The sequence below is a fragment of the Manis pentadactyla genome, chromosome 7 (assembly GCF_030020395.1).
Source record: "Manis pentadactyla isolate mManPen7 chromosome 7, mManPen7.hap1, whole genome shotgun sequence".
NCBI lineage: Eukaryota > Metazoa > Chordata > Mammalia > Pholidota > Manidae > Manis > Manis pentadactyla.
In genome coordinates, this window is record NC_080025.1 from 19,647,775 (window position 1) to 19,668,786 (window position 21,012).

The 21,012-nt window shown below is 42.2% G+C and overlaps 1 protein-coding gene across 7 annotated transcripts in view; it reads left to right on the forward strand.

Annotated features, from left to right (window-relative positions):
* Positions 1–21,012, forward strand: part of RBPMS (RNA binding protein, mRNA processing factor) — a 178,272-nt gene that overhangs the window by 57,055 nt on the left and 100,205 nt on the right. For 6 of the 7 annotated variants that reach the window (XM_036894409.2, XM_036894417.2, XM_036894411.2 and 3 more), the window contains 3 exons: positions 15,831–15,908; positions 18,605–18,643; positions 19,933–19,995. In XM_036894409.2, the coding sequence (XP_036750304.1) occupies positions 15,831–15,908; positions 18,605–18,643; positions 19,933–19,995 (180 nt within the window). The remainder of the gene's footprint in view (positions 1–15,830; positions 15,909–18,604; positions 18,644–19,932; positions 19,996–21,012) is intronic. The other variant, XM_057505162.1, reaches the window with a different exon arrangement.

Sequence of the window (21,012 nt, forward strand, 5' to 3'; positions counted from 1 at the left end):
CCACTAGGCTCTGAATAAATTACACTTTCATTAATAGCTTAGACTATGTGCAGTAGCCAAGATATGGAAGCAGCCTAAGTGTCCATCAGTAGATGAATGGATAAAGAAGATGTGGTGCATATACACAGTGGAATATTACTCAGCCATAAAAAGAAAAGAAATCCCACCATTTGCAACAACATGGATGGAGCTAGAGGGTATTAGCTCAGTGAAATAAGCCAGGAGAAAGACAGGTACCAAATGATTTCACTCATTTATGGAGTATAAGAGCAAACCCAAACTGAAGAAACAAAACAGCAGCAGACTCACAGACCCCAAGAAGGGACTAGTGGCTACCAAAGGGAAGGGGGTGGGAGGGCAGGCGGGAAGGGAGGGAGAAGGGGGTTAAGGGGCATTATGATTAGCACTCACAGTACAGGTAGGTCATGGGAAGGCAGTACAGCATGGAGAAGACAAGTAATGACTGTAGCATCTTACTACGCTGATGGACAGTGACTGCAATGAGGTGAGTGTGAGAATTTGATAATACGGGTGAATGTTGAAACCACTGTGTTGTTCATGTGAAACCTTCATAAACTTGTATATCAATGATACTTAAAAAAAAAAGACAAAAAAGTATTAATAGCTTAGATGTGGCCATTTGGAAGAATGAGAAGTTCTGGCTCAGCAGAGTGGCATATCTGGAATGTTGGTTGTCTCTTTGGTCATATTAGGGCATAGACGCTGTGGCACTCAGAGCTGGCTTGGCTGTGCATATCTCAGCCTGTGTTCTGGCCAGAGCGGGGCTGGCACACGGGTTCCAGGGAGATCACTGACAGGCCAGTCATGTCCACTATGAAGGATCCTTTGCATGCCCCCAGGTTCTGATAATTTTGAGAACTCTTCCAGTTGGAGAACAGTTTTAGAAACTGCCTAAACTGTTTGAAATTTCATAAAATGGAAAACATTGAGCTAGCTTCTCTAAAATGTACTATTTTGTTTGTGCTCTCTACATACAGGTTATATTGCAAATGCATGTTCTCATTCTTCTCATTCATATGTTAAACCTTGAAAAGCAATTCCAACACCCTGAAAGGGAGTGGAGGGCCTTGGAGGTAGTGTGAATAACAGCATTTCCTTCTGGAAATCCAGTATTAATAATGAAATACTTGTCCTCTTAAGTGGCATATGGTTTGTTCAGTGGACAGGTTTGCTTCCTTAATGACTTTGAAAAACTTGTTTCATTAAGGGCAACTTTTCAAAGTACCTTTAATTGGCTAATGAAGTTCTAAGTTTTAGGATTTGAGTAATTTCATTCTGCAGTGGCAACCATCCTGCCCCACTGTCAAAAAGTGTTACAAGAAAAAAAAAGTGTTACAAGATAGCAGTTGAGGGGTTATATTTGTTTGACTTATGCAACAAAAACCTGTGTAATGCTCCCATGTGCCAGGCACTTTTCTCGCTGCCTTACGTTCACTTATTAAATCCTCTTAGCAGTAGGTTTTATTATAAATCCCGTTTTCCAGATGAGGAAACCGAGGCTCCAGTTAGGTAATGGGTTTGCCCCAGATCACTCAGCCAATAGGTATGCAAACCAGGGCAGTCTGGCTCCAGAGTTTGTGTGCTTAAACACTGTGCTTTACTAAGCAATTCTTTCCCACAAGGGAAAAAAAAACAGTGCAAATAAATTTAATCGTGCACATCAGCCACTCTGGAGCCCATTTACCTTGTTTTATACCGACAGCTCTACTGAATTCTTTAAATTGGTGGCTTAAGCTGTTATGCTGCTTTATTCATTACATGAACCATAAGATTTAAAAGGCTTATTTAAAATTTTAGATTTAAAATAAGATTTATTTACAATTTAAATAAATTTAATTATGTAAATATATATATGCACACACACAGTGACTTGATTGAGAGGTTCTAATGGCAAGAACTAGGTCTTCCTGACTGATGTCTTTGACCCCCCACCCCCCCACCCCCTCCCAAGTATGCCTTTATGAAAAGCCTTTCCTTCCACTCTACCTTTGGAGTTAGAATGGATCCTGGAAGTGAAGGACACCTTCACTTTATAAATAAGGAGACCAAGCCCTCAACAGCTAGTTTTGAAGCAGAAAATGTGACTTAAACCACCAGGCTCAATTTCATGTTCTTTTTCCTTTCATTATAGTATTTGAAAAGTTACAGTGCTATGGGAGCTCAGATAAAGTATCAAACAAATTTTTCAATATTTTTAAATCCATTTGAAAAGCACATAAAACTTTTGTTAATCTAGGTCATTTCCCAATCTCAAACCTCACCGCTCCTTTTTCTCTGACGTTCATTATGTGTCTTTTCATTGCCCCCAGCCGACACATACAGCCCTACGTGTCAGTCCAGCCAGGTGTTCTGAGACCTGCATCCCTTTATATGATTCCACATACACGTAAGTGATACATAGGCTTAATACTGACTTGGTTCAAATGACCACGTCAGTGGTTAGCAGACAGGTGGTTATCAAATCAAACAAATACATCTCTCTGGGAAGGTAGTTCCTGTAGTAAGCTGGGGGATTATTAATTGTAGCCTAAGTATATTCAGTGTATTCTGGAATTGGAAGTTCCTACAGCTGGAAAAGTTAGGAGGAGATATGAACATAGTGAAAGTTCGCTATTTACTGGAAGAACACATTGTAAGTGCTGGGCTTTGCCGTGTTAAACTAACTAGTTTATGAATTAGAGGAAGTAGCCAACTTAAAAAGTAGGTTGTATTCCAAAAATTCAGTCATGTGATATTTTAAATCCAAACAGGTAATTGGCTGGATGAATGTAGGGACTGGCTTAGAAAAGTGGATGGTTCTCAGTAGTGAACTCACCTAAGCCCTGTCAATACCAGTGTAGCCTACAAGTCTGTTCATGCCCTGGGGACTTTCCTGGGCTTGACCCTCTTAGTCTTTCCTGGTAGTACTTGAAAATATTTTCATTTATGTATTTGCTGTGCTTCTTTTCTGTATCATGTGAGATGTTTCTGGGATGAGATACGAATTTTAAAGTAGAGCATCATGAAGCTACCATGCACTGCAGTAAATGTAGCGATCAAACAAATCAGGAAAACCGTAAATTGAGCATTTTTTTATAAAAACCACATTTATTTCATTTAGGATCCTTTGTGATACTGAATCTTATAAATTAAAAAATTAGTGGGGAAAAGACCAATCTTCTGGTAGGGCTTTAAAGTAGAAATGCCCATGGGTCCATGACTGCATAGTTTTACTGCCTAGATTCACCAACTGATGTAAATCTCTTGATTAATGTTTACTTACGTCAAAGGGTTTCTTTTAAATGTACACTTAAATTTGTTTGAACTTTACTTTGAGATAATTGTAGGTTTGCATTCAGTTTTAAGACATGAGAGAAATCCTGTATGCCCTTTGCCTAGTTTTCTTTAATGGTACATCTTGTAAATCTGTGACACAATATCACAACCAAAAAATTGGCATTGGCGTAATCCACTCAGCCTAGTTTCCCCCCGGTTTTACCTGTGTGTTCTGTTGTCTGCAGTTTTATCACATGTAGGTTTGTTTACCCACCACCGCAGTTAGGACACGGAACAGCCCCCGGAGGCGAGGAGCCATCATTGGCTGTGTGTAACCTGCGTGTTCCTCCTCGCTCCGCTCTTCCGCCGCCTCTTACCTCCTGCAGACTCCTCATCGGCTTTCCATCTCTGTAATTTCCTCATTTTGACGCTGATACAGTTTGTTGCTTTTTATTGCTCAGTAGCATTCTGTTGTGCGGGTAAAATACAGTTCTGTTTAACTACTTACCCATTAAAGGGTATCTGGCTTATTTCCCATTCTTGGCTATTAAACATAAAGCATCTATGAACATTTGAGTACGGGTGTTTGTGTGAACATAAGTTTTCATTTCTCAGGGTGCCCAGGAGTATAATTGCTGAGTTGGATGGTATTTGCATTTTTAGTTCAGTGAGAAACTGGCAACAGTTTTCTAGAGTGGTTGTACCATTTTGCGTTCTCACCAGCAGTGTGTATGAGAGCTTCGGTTTCTCCGCATCCCCACCAGCATTGATATTGCCATTATTTTGTATCACATGAGATGATAGACTCTGGTATGAGTATTAATCAAGTAGATGATTTAATGAGTTATGGTTATCAATGTATAATATAGCTAAAATATCATATACAATAAAAAGTGATTAAACAAATCAGGAATATTGTGGAATTCAGTAAAATACACTTTTAATGTGCCTTGAATGCTGATACTTAAGTCGATTCATACTTGTGATTTTTCCTTTAAAGTAGGTAGGAAGAGGACAGGTGGTGTTATTTCCAAATTTAATGAAAAATTGTACAGATTGATGATTTGCCTAATAGCATTGCCTCAAAATTTCTTTCTTTTTCCTTTTCCTAACTACATTTCCTTCGCCTTAATAGGAATGCTTAAAACTGTCAGCCTTGATTTGTTTTTTTTAAATCTCAGAAATAGACTGAAAAGAGATTGTCCTGATGTGAACAGGAAAAGGAAGGGGAAAAGGAGTTTAGGAGGCTGGATGAGCAGCAGGAGGGCGTGGTGCGGGCCAGAGTGGGCTCGCTCTTGGCCTTATAAAGAGTTTGAAAGAGATGATAGCAAAGAGACTTTGAATCACATTATCGGATATCTTAAAATGGAGGGTACTTTTTTTTTTTTAAGATGATTTTATTTTATTTTTTATTAAGGTATCATTGATATAAACTCTTATGAATTTTTCACAAGAAAAACAATGTGGTTATTACATTCACCCTTATTATCAAGTCCTCCCCATACCCCATTGTAGTTACTGTCCATCAGTGTAGTAAGAGGTCCAATTTGTCTTCTCTGAGCTACACTGTCTTCCCTGTGACCTCACTCACAGCATGTGCATCACTCATGATATCACTCCTGATACTCCACAATCCCCTTCTCCCTCCCTCCCCACCAACCCTCCCCCACCCCTCCCCTTTGGTAACCACTAGTCATTCTTGGAGTCTGTGAGTCTGCTGCTATTTTGTTCTGTTAGTTTTTTTTTTTTTTTTTGAGAGGGCATCTCTCATATTTATTGATCAAATGGTTGTTAACAATAATAAAATTCTGTATAGGGGACTCAATGCACAATCATTAATCAACCCCAAGCCTAATTCTCAACAGTCTCCAATCTTCTGAAGCATAATGAACAAGTTCTTACATGGTGAACAAGTTCTTACATAGTGAATAAGTTCTTACATGGTGAACAGTGCAAGGGCAGTCATATCACAGAAACTTTCAATTTTGATCACGCATCATGAACTATAAACAAGTCAGATATGATTATTCGTTTGATTTTTATACTTGATTTATATGTGAATCCCACATTTCTCCCTTATTATAATTATTATTTTTAATAAAATGCTGAAGTGGTAGGTAGATGCGAGATAAAGGTAGAAAACATAATTTAGTGTTGTAAGAGGGCAAATGTAGATGATCAGGTGTGTGCCTGTAGACTATTAATCCAAGCTAGACAAGGGCAACAAAACATCCACGGATGCAGAAGATTTCTCTCAAAACAGGGGGGGTGAGGTTCTAAGCCTCACCTCTGTTGATCCCCAATTTCTCACCTGATGGCCCCCTGCGACTGTGCCTGTCTTAGGTTGTTCCTCCCTTGAGGAATCTTACCCGTCTCTGGCTAACCAGTCATCTTCCAGGGCCATACAGGGAAAAGTAAAGTTGGTAAGTGAGAGAGAAGCCTTATTGTTTGAAAAGGTTAGCTTTTTACTTCTTTGCATATTTATGCCCTGTGGCTTCTATGCCCAGCATTTGTCTTGAGGTATCTTTACCACTTGGAAGAATTATGATACTTGGTAATTTTCAATATGAGGCACTAATTCTACTAAAGGGTTGTAATTAGGAAGGAAGAAGAAAAGCTATAGAAGTAGCAGACAGAAGAAAACATGGGAAGATTGATTATTTCTTTGACATATCTTCTTGTAGAGTAACATAAGCATGTGTAGGTTTTAACAAATTACTAATTAAATTGCGTACACACATTTGTTGTTCTGTTAGTTTTGCTTCATTGTTAACACTCCACAAATGAGGGAAATCATTTGGTATTTGTCTTTCTCTGCCTGACTTATTTCACTGAGCATAATACCCTCTAGCTCCATCCATGTTGTTGCAAAGGATAGGATTTGTTTCTTTCTTATGGCTGAATAGTATTTCATTGTGTTGTATATGTACCACATCTTCTTTATCCATTCATCTACAGATGGACACTTAGGTTGCTTCCATATCTTGGCTACTGTAAAAAGTGCTGCGGTAAACATAGGGGTGCATATATCTTTTTGAATCTGAGAAGTTGTTTTCTTTGGGTAAATTCCTAGAAGTGGAATTCCTGGGTCAAATGGTATTTCTATTTTTAGTTTTTTGAGGAACCTCCATATTGCTTTCCACAATGGTTGAACTAGTTTACATTCCCACCAGCAGTGTAAGAGGGTTCCCCTTTTTCTGCATCCTCACCAGCACTTGTTGTTCTCAGCCTTTCGATACTGGCCATCCTAACTGGTGTGAGGTGATATCTCATTGTGGTTTTTATTTGCATTTCCCTGATAATTAGCGATGTGGAGCATCTTTTCATGTGCCTGTTGGTCATCTGGAAGGTACTTCTTTAAAAAGTAAAAAATCATGAAGTAGAAAAATTGTTTAACTTAAGCGCGTCAGTTCCTTTTACTATGCAGACTTTTTCTCTCTTGCCCACTTGAAGCCCACGTATAACAGGCACATGATGATGATGTCAGTTACGGCCTCTCTTAGGATGGCTTTTGGAGCATGAAAATGCATCTTTCTCTTTGAATGTTGTAAGTCTTTAGTATACATGACATATTCTGAGCCCTTCTATGAATGAATCACTGAACTCTAAGCACTTAACATCTCTTAACTTACTTAATCCTTGCATCAACTCTAAGAAATTACCCCAAAATTTAGCAGCTTAAACAACAAACACTTACTATTTCACAGTTTCTCAGGATCAGGAATTTAGGTGTGGCTTACTAGGTAGATCTAGCTTAGGGCTTCTCATGAGGATGCAGTCAGTTTTAGCGGGAGCTGCAGTCTCATCTGAAGGCTGGCCTGGGAAGATCTGTCTCCAGTGGGGACTGCCTGCCTCCCATGGCTTTTGGCCAGAGGCCTCTTGTTTCCTCATGATGATTTCCCTGCAGAGCTGCCTGAGTATCATCACAGCACGGCAGCTGGCTTCCTCCAGAGTGAGTGATTCGAGAGGAAGCCAGTGCCTTTTATAACCAAGTGTTAGAAGTAACAGTCACTTCTGCCATATTCTGTTCATTAGAAGTGAGTCACTAAGTGAAGCCTGCATGGAAGGGGAGGAGTATTAAGCTCCACCTCTCAAAGAGAGGCATGTCAAAGAATTTGTGAATGTATTTTAAAACTGCCACAAACAGGAACCACTATTGTCTCCATCTTCCAGATGCAGAAACTTCTGAGTGGAGAGGTTGAATGACTTGTCCAAGGTTCATAGCTAGTCAGTTGTAGAACTGGGACTTGAATCTGTGCAGTCTAGTTCTGCATGGATACTTTTTTTTTTTAACTACTTATGCTTTACTGCCTTGAATACTTATCCTAGTCAATATATTTAACAAGTCACAATGACTTCTTCATACTCATCTGTATCTGAATATTCATGAATTATATGACTCTCTTTTATTCCTTGTACTAGTCCTGTGACTCAGATTTTACACTCAACACATTTAGTTTGTTGCCCAGATACCTCTGCAGTGCTTTCTGCTAAGTACTGGTTGCTCACCATCAAGCATATGGGGAAGAACGTTCAGTTTGAAGGTGAGCTGTCCTGACATCAAAGAATTTGAAGAAGATGTGTATTGACTAAATATTGGGAAGTAAACCTTTTTTCCACAGCTTTCAAGTTTTGCAGTGTGCACACCTTCTCTAGTGTTAGTACTATGGTGCATTTGGGGTGGTTGTTAAGAAGGCATTGCACAGTGAAGTTGGCAGTAGGATGGTGTTTATCCTCTACGAATATCACAAGCAATAAATGCTTTAGATCCCTGGACAACGTTGGGACCATAATCTCTGCCCATGCCTGAGTTTTTTTTTTTTTTTTTCAGGTACATTGAGGGACCAGGAAGAACTCTGTGCTGTCTGGGATAGTGTTTTCCATGTATTTTGAGAGGCGGAATGACTCTTTAACAGATCTGCTTTGCGAAATAAAAATCGCCCAAACTATCCAGAGAAGAGAAGGAGGGCTTGGTATTTTGATAAGCTCTTTTTCTGCTCATCTTTCATTTTGTCAGTTCACGGAAAAGTCTGTCTCATGGGTGGCCTGGGTGATCTGGACATTCACCTTCAGAGTCTAGGATTAAAACCCTAACAGGGGCATTAGAATGTAGACTTCTGTTTACAATGGACTGTATTAATGTACACATTTGAAAGTCTTCATGTTATAGCAGTGTAGGCAGTGTGATTGAATGAAGAGTAGGATTCTGCTGTCTAATAAAAGTAGAACACAGAGGAAGCCATCAGAGTGTTGGCTAAAGGAACTAAGGGAAGCCACGGTGGGGTAAGAATAGGACTAGAGCGAGGGGTTGAGCTGCCTGCTTTTAGAAGGAACCTCTTGAGGAACCCTAAGTAGTCAGTGACCCTACGCTGTGTTTGGCAGCACTCAGCGAATTTCCTAATGATGAGGTTAGGGCCTCACATGCGCACATGCACACTTACATATCTAGTTTCCTATCTAGGCTAGCTCAAATCTTGAATTCCTGATTTGCCCCTCGTACCTGGCACTCCCTTCGTGTCTGACAGCACTGAGAAAATTTCTTAAAAAATAAGGTTAAGTGCTCACACGCACAGGCACAACTGCTGCCTATTCTTGAGTGGTTTCCAACCCTAGAAATTCTAAGCTTGTGTTTTATCCTTTTAGATGTAGTGCAGGCATGAGGGAGGCCCGGACTGGACATTGGCCTTAAGAAGTCCTGTCAGAGTGAGAGATGAGTTCCGCGTGTATGAGTTCACGCAGCGTGGTGGCGGTTCTCTGTTCCACGTGTGCTCCAGGGAGTCTCTCTGTCTTCCCTGACCGTCCTGGAAACACGCTGAGCCCCTTGGCGGCAGGGGACCAGGGGCCCTCACGAAGGGTGTGAACTTGGTTCTTCCATGGATGGGGCCACCCGGCTGGCTGTCACTCCCCTCAGGCTTGGGGAGGTGAGCGCTGTGGGTCATCACGTGGCCTTCTCCTCCAGAAAGGAAACAGCACTGCACAGCTTAAAACCAGAGAACAAACCCGGGCGTCCATAGCAACAGGGCAGTGACCCTTTCCTCCTGTGGTCAGTCGCTTCTTAGGGTCAGTAGCAACCTGGCCCCCAGGACCCAGCACATCTTCCTGGGGCTGGAAATGAAGTCTTTAAGTCTGGTGAGTGACAGCTGTCAGGAAGAGGGAACTGGACTGTCTAGAAGGCAGTGCCAACAAGAAGCTGGAGTTTGACCAGTGGCTGGTCAGTTGTGCTGAGCTGCAGCCGGAGGAGACACCCGGCAGACCATTTCAATGACTGTGGTGATCTGTTTTCATGGTAGTGAGAGGTGGATGGGAGCCTCCTTTGGGTCCGAGATGGCCAGCAGGCCTCAGTGGTATTCAGTCTGGTGCTCTCGTGTTTCAGTGGGTGCTTACAGAATAAGTAAAGATCTAAATCCATTTATACTTTATTTAAAAAGAGTAAAATAATGTAACCAGTGTGTAACACTCCTAAGCAGGGCTCTGAACGTCCCCTCCTCCCCGCCCCCCGCCAACTTGAGTGTTACAAGCCCAGCTTTGCGGGGTGGGATTCACGCTGTACAGGTACATGGAGGTCCTTCTAACTTCTCTGTTCTGAAAGCAGATTAATATTACACGGTCTCAAGAGAAAGGTGGCACTTCCTTAGCTGTAGGAGAGTGAGTGGCCCCTCTGTTCTTAGCTTGTGGGAGGTAGGCTGGTCACAAAGCAAGAGCACGCCTTTGAAACCGCGATGGTCCTGCTCGTAAGGCCTTGACTTAGCATCACCCATGCCCATTTTTGGTTAGATTTTAATTTTAGAGTAAGTACAGAGAAGCACTGGCTCGTGGTCAGAACTGAAATATGCAGTGAATTACCCGACTGTTTCTGCTAGATCAAGCTTGTCCCGATGGAGCAATGACAGGAAGGAAAGTGAGAATTTCTAAGGACAGAAGTGGGTAGGCAGGCCCAAGGTTTGTATTTTGGAAGGAAGGAGATCTATTTGGGCTTGTGTTTGTTCTTTCTGAAAAAAAGGCTTGTGCTTATTATTATTTAGTGCCCAAGTGGGTAAATAATATAAAATGAAAGTTCTCTGTAATCCCTCGGTCCCCTTCCCACTCTAAACACAATAATAATCTGGTATACTTTCTTTCAGTACTTAATTTTTTTACTTGAGCATATAGGGACTTAAAAACAGAGGAAGAATTAAACCGGAATTATGGGCAAGGTCTGTGGTTGCTCTTTGACTTAATAACCAGGCACCTTGTTTTATGTCAATAGACGTATCTACCCACCATTTTACATGTGCAAGTTAGTGAGTTTGAGAATCTTTTCAAAACAAACTTTTTGTGAGTTACTCATTTACAGGTGTTGAAATCGGACTCACTCGTACAAGAGTGTTTCAATCATTGGTGAAAATGTGAGTGATTGTTCTAGGAACCATATATTGATCAGTCTTCCTTAATTCTGAGTGGTGGTTTTTTTTTTTTTTTTTTTTTTTGGCCTCACTTCTCTATTTCCTCTTCTAAAGTTCTGTCTCTTGTGATGTCCGCCTCTTCGGCCTCTTTGTCACTTACGAATGTTTGTCCTTTGACGTCGTGGTCACTGTACTGCCCTTGTGCCTGGGAAAGGTGGTCCCCTCGTTCTGTGGGCTGTGTCAGGGTGGACAGGCAGACACCACTGTCTTTCTTGAACACAGAATGTTACTTTGTAGATTCCTAAAATAATCGAAGAGATATTTATAGAGTATGCACCCTGTGCCCAGGGGGATGCTGCACACTGCAAATAAAAAATACTAAAGAGCCTTCAAATCCTAAAATGCCCTTTGAAAGAGCAATGCTTTCAACATACAGTATATTTGAAAGCTGCCTTTGGAGCCTACATCTGTGTGTTTAAGAATGTGGGTAGATGGGAAGTGTGCAGAGGATAGATCATAGAAGCACCCTATGGGTTTTACTCATTAGGTGTTTCAAATGAGTGACTCTACACAGTTTTTCATGAGTCATTAGAGAATGAGAAATGGCCTTTTCTAATCTGATGAATTTCAGAGGAACCGCAAGACGTCAGCTCAGAGCACTAAGGGTGAGACGTCTAAGACTCTTTTTAACACCTAAAACATACACAGAAAATGCCCTGAGTCTTTGGACAGTGTTCCGTTTGCTGGTTGCAGCCACTAGCTGAAAAGTGTGTGGATATTCTCTGCTACATCCCGGAATCAAGCACTCGTCTATTGGTTGTATTTTAACGTCTAGATTACCTACAGGATATGCATGTTCTTTCTTAAAGGTAGGACCTCTCCATTTCAAGGACTCTTTTGACCTTTCTACCAAGAAAGCTCAACACTGACACCATGATTTGACTATTAGAACCAGTCACAGAAATGTGGCTTGTCTTTCTCGGTGGTAGCTGGCAGTGCCACCTAAGAACACGTGGCTACTTTTATCCAAAATGTGACTGTGGCCTCTTCCAGAACGCTAGATAGTGGCTGAGCCAAGCAGGCTCTTGTTCCTTCTCTCCAGCACAGGGCGATTTCTCTTGGCATTTATTCTTTCAGTTCTTTGGGGGTAAAAATGAAATTGGAGGTACAGCCACAGAACCCATTAGAGTCCCTTTGGGGTGGAGCTGTCAGCTCCTTTGTGTCTTGAACTTCTATGAGGCATGTTGTGTCCTTGACTAAGAAACATGTTTCCCTGTGTGTCTGACAAAGTAAACACCTGCGATGCTAAAGACAGAGTGCTGAGCACATCTGTGTCCATAGACCCTGCTGGTAAGTTAAGGGACGCCCTGGGTAATGGTTGGCCTGCCACAAAGTTTGTTTGGCGGCATTCATCTGTTATTTTGGAGCGACTTGTTTCCTGAGTATTTGATCGTGGATTTTTGTCTCTTACACATTGACCTCACTGGTCAAATCGGTTACTTTGTGAATGCCCTGAGCTTTCTGTTCTCACAGAAGGTCACTTGCGTATTGTTTCCGGCACTGACAGTAAAGCCCACCCCGCGTCCCCCCCGACCCCCCTGACCCCCACAAGCCAGAATCTTGTCTCAACCTCGTGATTCCCGTAGGCGGAGCCCAGAAATGCCTTGCTAGCATGAAGTGTGGTGAGAGGAGTAGGGAGGCTAGTTTAATTTAAACTTACTTAATGAGGTTCCTAGTCTGAGGAGGTCTGGAAAGATTTCCAACTTGAATTTAAATGACCGTAGCTGTCCTCATAAATCAAGTAAGTAAGAATCATTTCTCCTGGTCAGGCTCTCTGTTCTCTCAGAGGAGAGACTGTCTCTTCCAGGAGAGATGAGATACCCTGGGAGGTTTCTGAGACAGTATGGACTTCACTCAATCCTGGGGAATGTCACTGGGTTCCGTGTGTAAGTCAAGTAGCAGATGTCTTAGTTGCCTCTGATTTGATGAACAAAACATAGTTGCTCTGAGCCACCTGTCATCTATGGGTGAGTGGCAAACAGTTCAGTGTCTTTTGTCATTTATAAGTTTCCTGTTAAGACACTAAAAAGAATCTCACTCCTAATTCTGAAATATTTACAAAAAGAAGGGTTTCCTCCATGAACTTTGCGATTTTTACTGACATTAGTTTCCTAAATATTGACATTAGTTTCCTAAAGAAAAGTAACAATAAAATCTAGGCAGTTCTCAACCTAGCAAAGTAAACTTAGAATATCTAAAATACATACTTATTATAGGAAGATGGAAAATACAAAAAAGCTAATAAAAAAATTAAACACCACTTATTATACCACCAGTCAGGGCTAAGCCACATAAATACAAGCATTTTGGTATATATGTATTTATAATCTCACAAGGCATTTTTTTCCCCTCTCTGAATGTGTGTTGGCTGTGTTTTACCTATAAGGTGTGTTTGTTGTATTATTTCCACGGATGTCTCTGTGATCCAGTCAGCTCTGGCATGGTGTCACATAAAACAGGCACTCTACAAAATCTGAATGACGGAAGCTGGGGTTCCCTCTCTGCTGAGGTTGTTCTGGTGAGAGCAGCCAAACGGAAGAGCTGGTGTTCACTGTCCAGGCTCTGGAGAGAGAACTGTGGCTGGCAGTGGGCACCCTGGACAGCAGGAGCCCCCACCATCGGCACTTGCCAGTTATTCAGCCTGAGCAGCTTGGGTAAAGAAAGTTCCTTGGAATGCATCTTTATCACTGGCAAAGTTGGGGGGAGGGGGAGATAAAAGATACATTAAACAACAAACTTGGCCTAACTGACATTTATAAAACACTCCCCAAGAGCAACAGGCGACAAGTTTAAGTACACACAGCACCTGTGTCATTTTATGGGCCATAAAACAAGGAATTGAAAGGCAGTTTTTTTAAAAAGTTAAACATGGACCTACCATATCATCCAGCTATTCTACTCCTAGGTATTTATCCAAGAAGGAAAACACGCATGCGTGCAAAGGCTTTTATAAATTGGTACGTGAATGTTCGTAGCCATTTTATTTGTAAGAGCCCCAAACCAGAAATAACCCAGAATGCTCCATCAACACGTACGCAGATAAACAACAGTGGTGTGTCCATACAACAGACTACTGCTCATAAATTAAAAGGAGTGTATGCAACAGTGTGGTGAATCTCAACATAATAATCTGCCGAAGTGAAGGAAGCCATACAAAAAGGACACATACTTTCTGGCTGTATTCAGATAGACCTTTAGAACACACGTGTACTGATCTATAGTGACAGAAGGCAGGTCAGTGACTAACGGGGATGAGGACAGTGGGCTAGGGGGATTAATGGAGCAGGGGGTCACTTCTGGAGGTGATGGGTATGTTCATTATTTTGATTGGTGTGATGGTTTCACAGGTTATATGTATGTCAAAACTTATCAGATTGTAAAGGGTGTGCAGCTTCAGAAGTATGTCAATCATATCTCAGTGAAGCTGTCTAAAATATGAATGAACAAGCAAGTAATAAAATACATCATTCATGATTCTGGGACTGCCGACATCGTCCTCATGTTAAACACCTGCATACAAATGGCCTGGCATTTTACCTCGGACTGTGCTGAATCAATAAAAGGGTCTTACTTGCTGATTTGTGCTTCTTCACAACCAGAACCAATGGCAAGTGTTAGGATTCTACAAAATACTCTCCCTGAGGAAAAAAATTTCATACTGATTCGTAGTTAACAATTTGGCCCTGAATTTTTCTTTCAGTAGCAACACACTAATGAGGAATTAATCATGTTGTGTCAGTCTGAGTGAAGGAATAGAAAATGTGGAGGTGAAGCTGAAACTTGTGAAAACAGGAGAATGAGGGTTAACGGGGTGGGAGCAGGGGCGTTAGTGGGGAAATGGGGAGATGTTGGTCTGAGTGTACAAACATTTGGTTAGGAGTTGAATAAGCTCTGGGGGCCAATGCACAGCATTGTGATTTATATAATAGTACTGTATTATATACTTAGAAGTTGCTGAGAGTAGATCATAAATGTTTTCACCACAGAAAAGAAATGGTAGTTATAGGAGGTTATGTAGGTGTTAGCTAAGACTGGTGGTAATCATTTTGCAATATATGAGTATCAAATCAACACCTATATTTTAAGATTTGCACAGTGTTACATATCAATTATGTTTCAGTAAAGCTTGGGGTTGGGTGTGGGTGTAAAACAGACTCAAAACACACTAAATAAGTAGAAACAAAACGTGGTGTCGGTGATCATGCAGGGCTTCTCCTTGTCTGTTGAATCCAGGCCATATCCCTGGGCTGGCAACATGAGAGGCCCCTGTGGGTTGATCCGCAGCTGCCTGTTAAGTACTGGCTTGCTTTACCCAGAATGCACTGGGCTCCCCCCTGCTCCCCGGCTCTGGTTGGCGCTTTTCTCTGCCGTGCCTCTTCCCCACCCCACCTTACTTTTCTATCAGTGTGGTAGAATCCTACCTGTTTGTTCCACTCGGATGCCAGCATGTTTTCTCCGGTCCTACGAGCTGGAAGTGTGCCATCCGTGTTCTGAATTTGACTAGATACTAAGCTTGTAGTTTGTACCCCAGGCCTTAGAGGGCAGTGGGGTCGGCCCTGCTGTTTTGGAACCGAGCAGATAGAGAGTTATTATGCATTTTGGCCATTCTTTACATGTGTTTGAGTTTAATACACTTTTGCATTTATTAAAGTTACTGTTAATTGTTGATGCTGAGGAGGGAAGCCATGGCCAGACAAGCAGGAGAAAACAAATTGTTAAAATTTTATTAGTGAACCACATTCTGTGTGACTTTGATCAGAGCAGAGTGGAGATTTCCTCTCCCTGTGGCATTTCATCTTCAGCTAATATTCTAATTATCTGGACCCCGTGTTCAACTCACGTGTTGAGAACCAGGCAATGGCTACTTGGGAAAGGGGAAGTCTGTTCGTACATTTAAATTAGCTCAAGGTGATGCCCGGTGAATATTCCACATAGAAATGCTCAAGAGTTGGCTCAGTGGCATCTTAACATGAGAGTAGCCGCTGAGTCACAGAGAGAGCGTGGGCTGGGTAGGAGGCCTGGAATATTTGCAGAAATGGGTTTCCGAGATTCCCGTGAGAGCTGCCCCCTGGTGGCACGCCCCCTTGACCACGCCTCCTGTTTGTTTTCCAGGTCCGGACCCTGTTTGTCAGCGGTCTGCCTCTGGACATCAAACCTCGGGAGCTCTATCTGCTTTTCAGACCATTTAAGGTACCTCTTCTATCTTTCAGAAATTGTAAAAGACAAAAAGTATGTGTATTAGCTGCTTGGGGGCTTTTTGGAGGAAGAAATGGAATGTTTTGAGAAAGCACCCTTAAAAGTGATATATTTAAAAGGTGAGCAAGTAAAGGAGACTTGAACAGCTCAGCCCTGATGGCCAGTCTCACCTGGGAAAGACTGAGGCTGGAACTGCCTTTTATCTCCCAGCAGCTGATGCAGAGCCTTTCTGCTTCCCTCCACTGACGTGCAGACATCGGTCTCTCCTCTGCCTGCAGCAGCCTTGGTGTCCTCCCCACTTAATCCTCCACCCTTCTGAGTACAGATCACCAAAAACATCAATTATTGATTATGTATTTATATTTCAAATGCATTCATATAAATCAGGCCCTATGTAGAAGGTTTCTTCTTAGTTAAAAAGCATGCTATTAATACTTTTCTTTGGAAACATAAAAGGTTAAATAGGCTTTTAGGAACCAAAGAACCTGACCACCATTATTTTTTTCCATGGGAAAAATGTCTTCAGTATCAAAGTAAAACAAAAATATAAAGATTTGCTTGCCATGCTTGTGCTTAGTGAAATATTCAATGCAGTGGCCTGTCCATTGTAACCGTCAACATAAAATAACTATAGAGGGGTTTAATGTTGCCAGGATTGAAAACCTTGTGGGAAATTGGACTAACGCTGAAATAACCAGACTGCTGAGAAATTTGAAAATTAGCTTATGGGGGTAAGAGAAAGCTGGGGCTAGGGGACTTGGTCCTACAGGAGGGAACCTAGAGGCCATCAGTCTAGGGCCTGTGGCTGAGCCGGTCATGTCACCAGGACACCTGGCCAGGTACACTTATGAGTAAGTGGTGGACAATCTTGACTTCTGGTTAAAGGTCCATCCCTGCTGAAGCAGGACCCAGCCACAGAGGCAAGACAGGTTGAGGGCCAGGGTTTCGCTTCTCCAGGAGAAGGAATAGGAAGTGACAGCTGACAACAGCTGGGTTGGAAAGAAAGAGGCAAGGGGCAGCCACCGGTTAAAGGCAACAGAGATAAAGTAGAGTCTCGCTTACGTGCCAAGGAGGCACTGTGTAATAATGGACAGAACTGCCCTCTGACAGCTCTCCCTTAATGCAGCAGTAATGGTGACAGTACAGAGGGAAGAGAGAGGTTAGACGTGGGGTGAGCTGGGAGGAAGTGAGAAGGAAGGAGGTGCTGTGGGGAGAGAGCCAACCTCACAGACTTTACTGTGTCTTCCGCAGGCCTCTAGTTCTCACTGTCTGTTCCCTTTGGAAAATGAGGACATTTTAAGTGAATCGATCGTATAATGGGCAAAATACCACTATGTTTTTATATGTATATACACACACACACGCACATACGCACACAGAGGTTCAGCCAGCAAGCCCCTTCTGTCAGTATCTAATTCTCATCACAATCTGGTAAAGTGAGTTGGCCTCGTTTTTCCAACGGATGAAAATGAAACTCGAGCAGTTGCATCAGTTTTGCTCAAGTCCACACACATAAGAAATAGCAGGGCCAGGATTCAAACAAGGCAGTCTGACTCTGCTGTCCCTGTTCCAAACTATTATGTGATATGGCTTCCCCGTTTGCCACTTGAGAACACAGCACATCCCTACCAGTGGTGGTTTACTCGAGAGAAATACCTATTTATCCTTTACCTCTGAGGCCATTAAGGTGTGGGATCCCCCAGGTTTTTCATAGAGATCACCTTGGAAAAGGAGGAGGCAGGCCTATGAATCATGAGCTCTCTGGCCAAGCACTCAAGGCCTTTGAGGTAAAATGTTTACACCAGCTCATTGGTAAGATAGTTCTCTGCTGGGAAGCCATCAGATGAATCAATTCCCACATCCCGCCCAGAAATCCAACGCTTAAGTCAGGACCCTGGTACATTCCTGACAGCCCTCTTAATTAAAGTCCCTGGAGGCTGACCCTAGTCCACAGATCTGCCTCTACACCACTGATGGGGGCAGTGGTCCATCATGTCAGGTGGTGTTTTCCCCCCTCTTGTCATCCTTCAGCACAAGTCACCAGCCATTGATTATTTTCAGAAATAAACACACTTTGTTATACTTCTCTGGAGGGGCCAGGAGGGGTGAAAGCAGGGAGTAGAAGGGGGTGTTTCTGTCTGCCTGGAGGATGAGTTAGAGTAAAAAACCTAACGGGAATTTCTGCACGTCTCAGTCAGAATAATAGCATGTGAACTGGCCGCTCCGATAAGCAAGTGGAAGAACTCAGTTTGAAATTGTGAATCCTAAATTCTACCAGTACATTCTTAATGTTTCATTGTTATTTTATGGCAAATATATGGCCGAGTCATTACATGCTCTGGCCTTCCTGTCTTATTAAAGTGACCCCCTTCCCTCTCCTAATTCTATACAGTGAATAATATCTGCTGTTGACAGAGACGCCCATTTTCCTACCATTGCATAATTTCATGAAAACTTCAAAAAGAAACATAGGTAAATGCATGAATTCCAGGGCTTGATTTCTTTTAGGCTCCAAGTATGCAACCAGAGGCATATGCTCACACATACGTGTGTGGGGAAAAAAGACTGCTTTCCCAGAGCAGTTAGAAAATCAGTCATCTGAAGGACTCATTTTTACTTGAGCAAAATGCTAATACAGTTGTTTTTTCCTATACTCTTCTTTTTGTCTAAATTTGGTTGTTTATTTTCAGGGCTACGAAGGCTCTCTTATAAAGCTCACATCTAAGCAGGTAAGAATTTCAGACTTGCATATAAGTGACCCACTTCTACACTGAATTTGAATGGGCTCTTTTCAGGAATGTTACCGAGCTTGACATTTTAAAAAGTCCCATAAGTATTTGCTTTTTTTGTTGTTGTTGCTTTAAAATTAAGGGTAAGATCGGTTAGGAATTAGCACAGGAAAATGATTCGTAGGTCCTTTGTCTCCAGCTAGGATGTCTGGGACCATCTTCCCTGGAAGTTAAACGTAATGCATTCAGAATAGTTATATTGGGATTGATCTGTATATTCAAAAGAAATTAGTATTACCCAGATTCACTTTTTGAATCTTCCCTGTTTGTTTTCTTATAAGGTTAGATTCTTTCCTGTTTGTTTTCTTATAAGGTTAAATAGGCAAACTTAGGCAATTGGTCCGAGTTTCTGATGGCGAAGAATCATACTGTCTCTCTAAACCCCGAATAACCACAGGCAGAGTCCCGAGTCTAGATTGGAGCACTGAAGGTGCAGAATGGAGGTGATAATCAATGACCCTGAGTGCCTGGAAGCTTCTTGAACAGTTTTAGCTATATGCTTTTTTTAAAAAAAATGCTCAACATCCATCATGCTCACCTGTCAGTCCCTTTTCATCTCTCAAGAGGGTGTTCTGTGGTTCATCAGGAGTAAGCTTATGCTGCTATGTCACAGGCGTCCTTCTGGACTGAAAGATACTAAGTCCAAAGGGATCATGACCCCTTTCTATTTAGCTGGAACAGTGTGGTTTACATACCTAATTAAACACAGGACTTTTAAAAGGCATCCCTTGGGATCTGAGATGAAATGTTTATTTTATAATTTTGATCATGCAATGAGAGTACAGGGCTTTTATCATTATGTCATTGTATTCCTTGCACCTACAGTGTACCAAAAGGTGATTCGGTTCTCTTTCCATTTTAAAAGATGAAGAAACTGAGGTACCGTGAATTTGATTTAGGAAAGTAGAGCCTCTCAACCCAAGTTTTCCTCTATTCCTTTGTTCACTGCTGCTCACCTTCTAACCCCTTCTAGAATTTTTTTTTTTTTAATGATCCTCTAAATCCCCAGCTGTGCCCTTGAAGAGCACCCTCACAGTCCCTTTGATTCACGTTAGAAATTTGGCTAAGCCACTGAGTCATGATTCTTCTGGACTGGCTTTCTCGTTTCTGCGCATTGTCTGTGGTCATTTCTTTTTCTTAGCTCTTCGGTTTGACATCACCTTTGACCCAGAAGAGTAGCTGTCCCCTGATTTTTTTTTTTGCCTTCATAGTTCTTTTTCTTTCCTCAGCCTGTAGGTTTTGTCAGTTTTGACAGTCGCTCGGAAGCAGAAGCTGCAAAGAATGCTCTGAATGTAAGTAGCCATGATGGCGTGACTGGGGGGTTTCCTTGTGAGGTGGTGGGAGGTGATGGAACCTCTCGGGACAGGAAATCCAGTGGAAAGCCTGCTCAGTCTGATGGGGAGGGATTCGTCAACTTAATTAATCCTCCAAAGAGATTTTCCTAGAATTAAGGAGGGATGTGCAAACTGTTGGGTAATACTTTGCTCTTCTCCAGCTTTTACTGTAATGGTGAAAATACCTGATGATGCGGGTCTTATTTTAATTCAGCCCAACTACTTCCCATGGAGATACGCACCTTAGTTTGGCTCTCATTACACTCTCAGTGGCTATAAGCCTACACCAAGTTGATTGACATCTTGGATCTCCTTATCTCAAGAGGTTTTTGTTACGGGTATGTGGCTTTTTTTTTTTTTAAACAGGTTGTAGGCTGCATTCTGATTGTTTTCCCAAAAGACTTTCTGCATGTGATACTGTAAATGATAGCCTTCTGTAATTGAGATACCTGGATTTTGATTGGTAGTCATCTTGTCTGCCATGTGTTTTCAGGCTTTTATCAGCTTTATTTTAGTAAATACTTTTCCCCTTTGGTTTGTTAAAAAACAAAACAAAACTTGAGGGAACCAAGCCAAGAGAAGGTGGAAGGATGCAGAATTTAGTTCTAGGTGCTCAGGACTGGTCCTCAGGTGAGGATTCTTGGTGAGGAGCATGGTTCTGTGGTGCTCCAGGCAGTTGGCCTGAGCAGCTGTGAATGAGTGTTGATCAAGAGCTTAGGTCACTTCTTGAAAGGCAAGTGGACATTTGGCTGGTTACAATCTGTGTGACATTGTGTAGGCTTCTGTGAACTTGGCAGTGGCCTTTGTGTTGCTGTGGGATTACAACTGTCCCTGCCAGCTGCTTCTGAGCTCCTGGACACTAAGGAGGGAGGGCTGGGAGGGACCCGGTGGCCTGATGACTTAGAGGCTCCAGGAAAGGGCCTCAGGGCTAAAGGGGGTCTTGTTTACTCAGCATAGTGGTGTCATTGTGACACA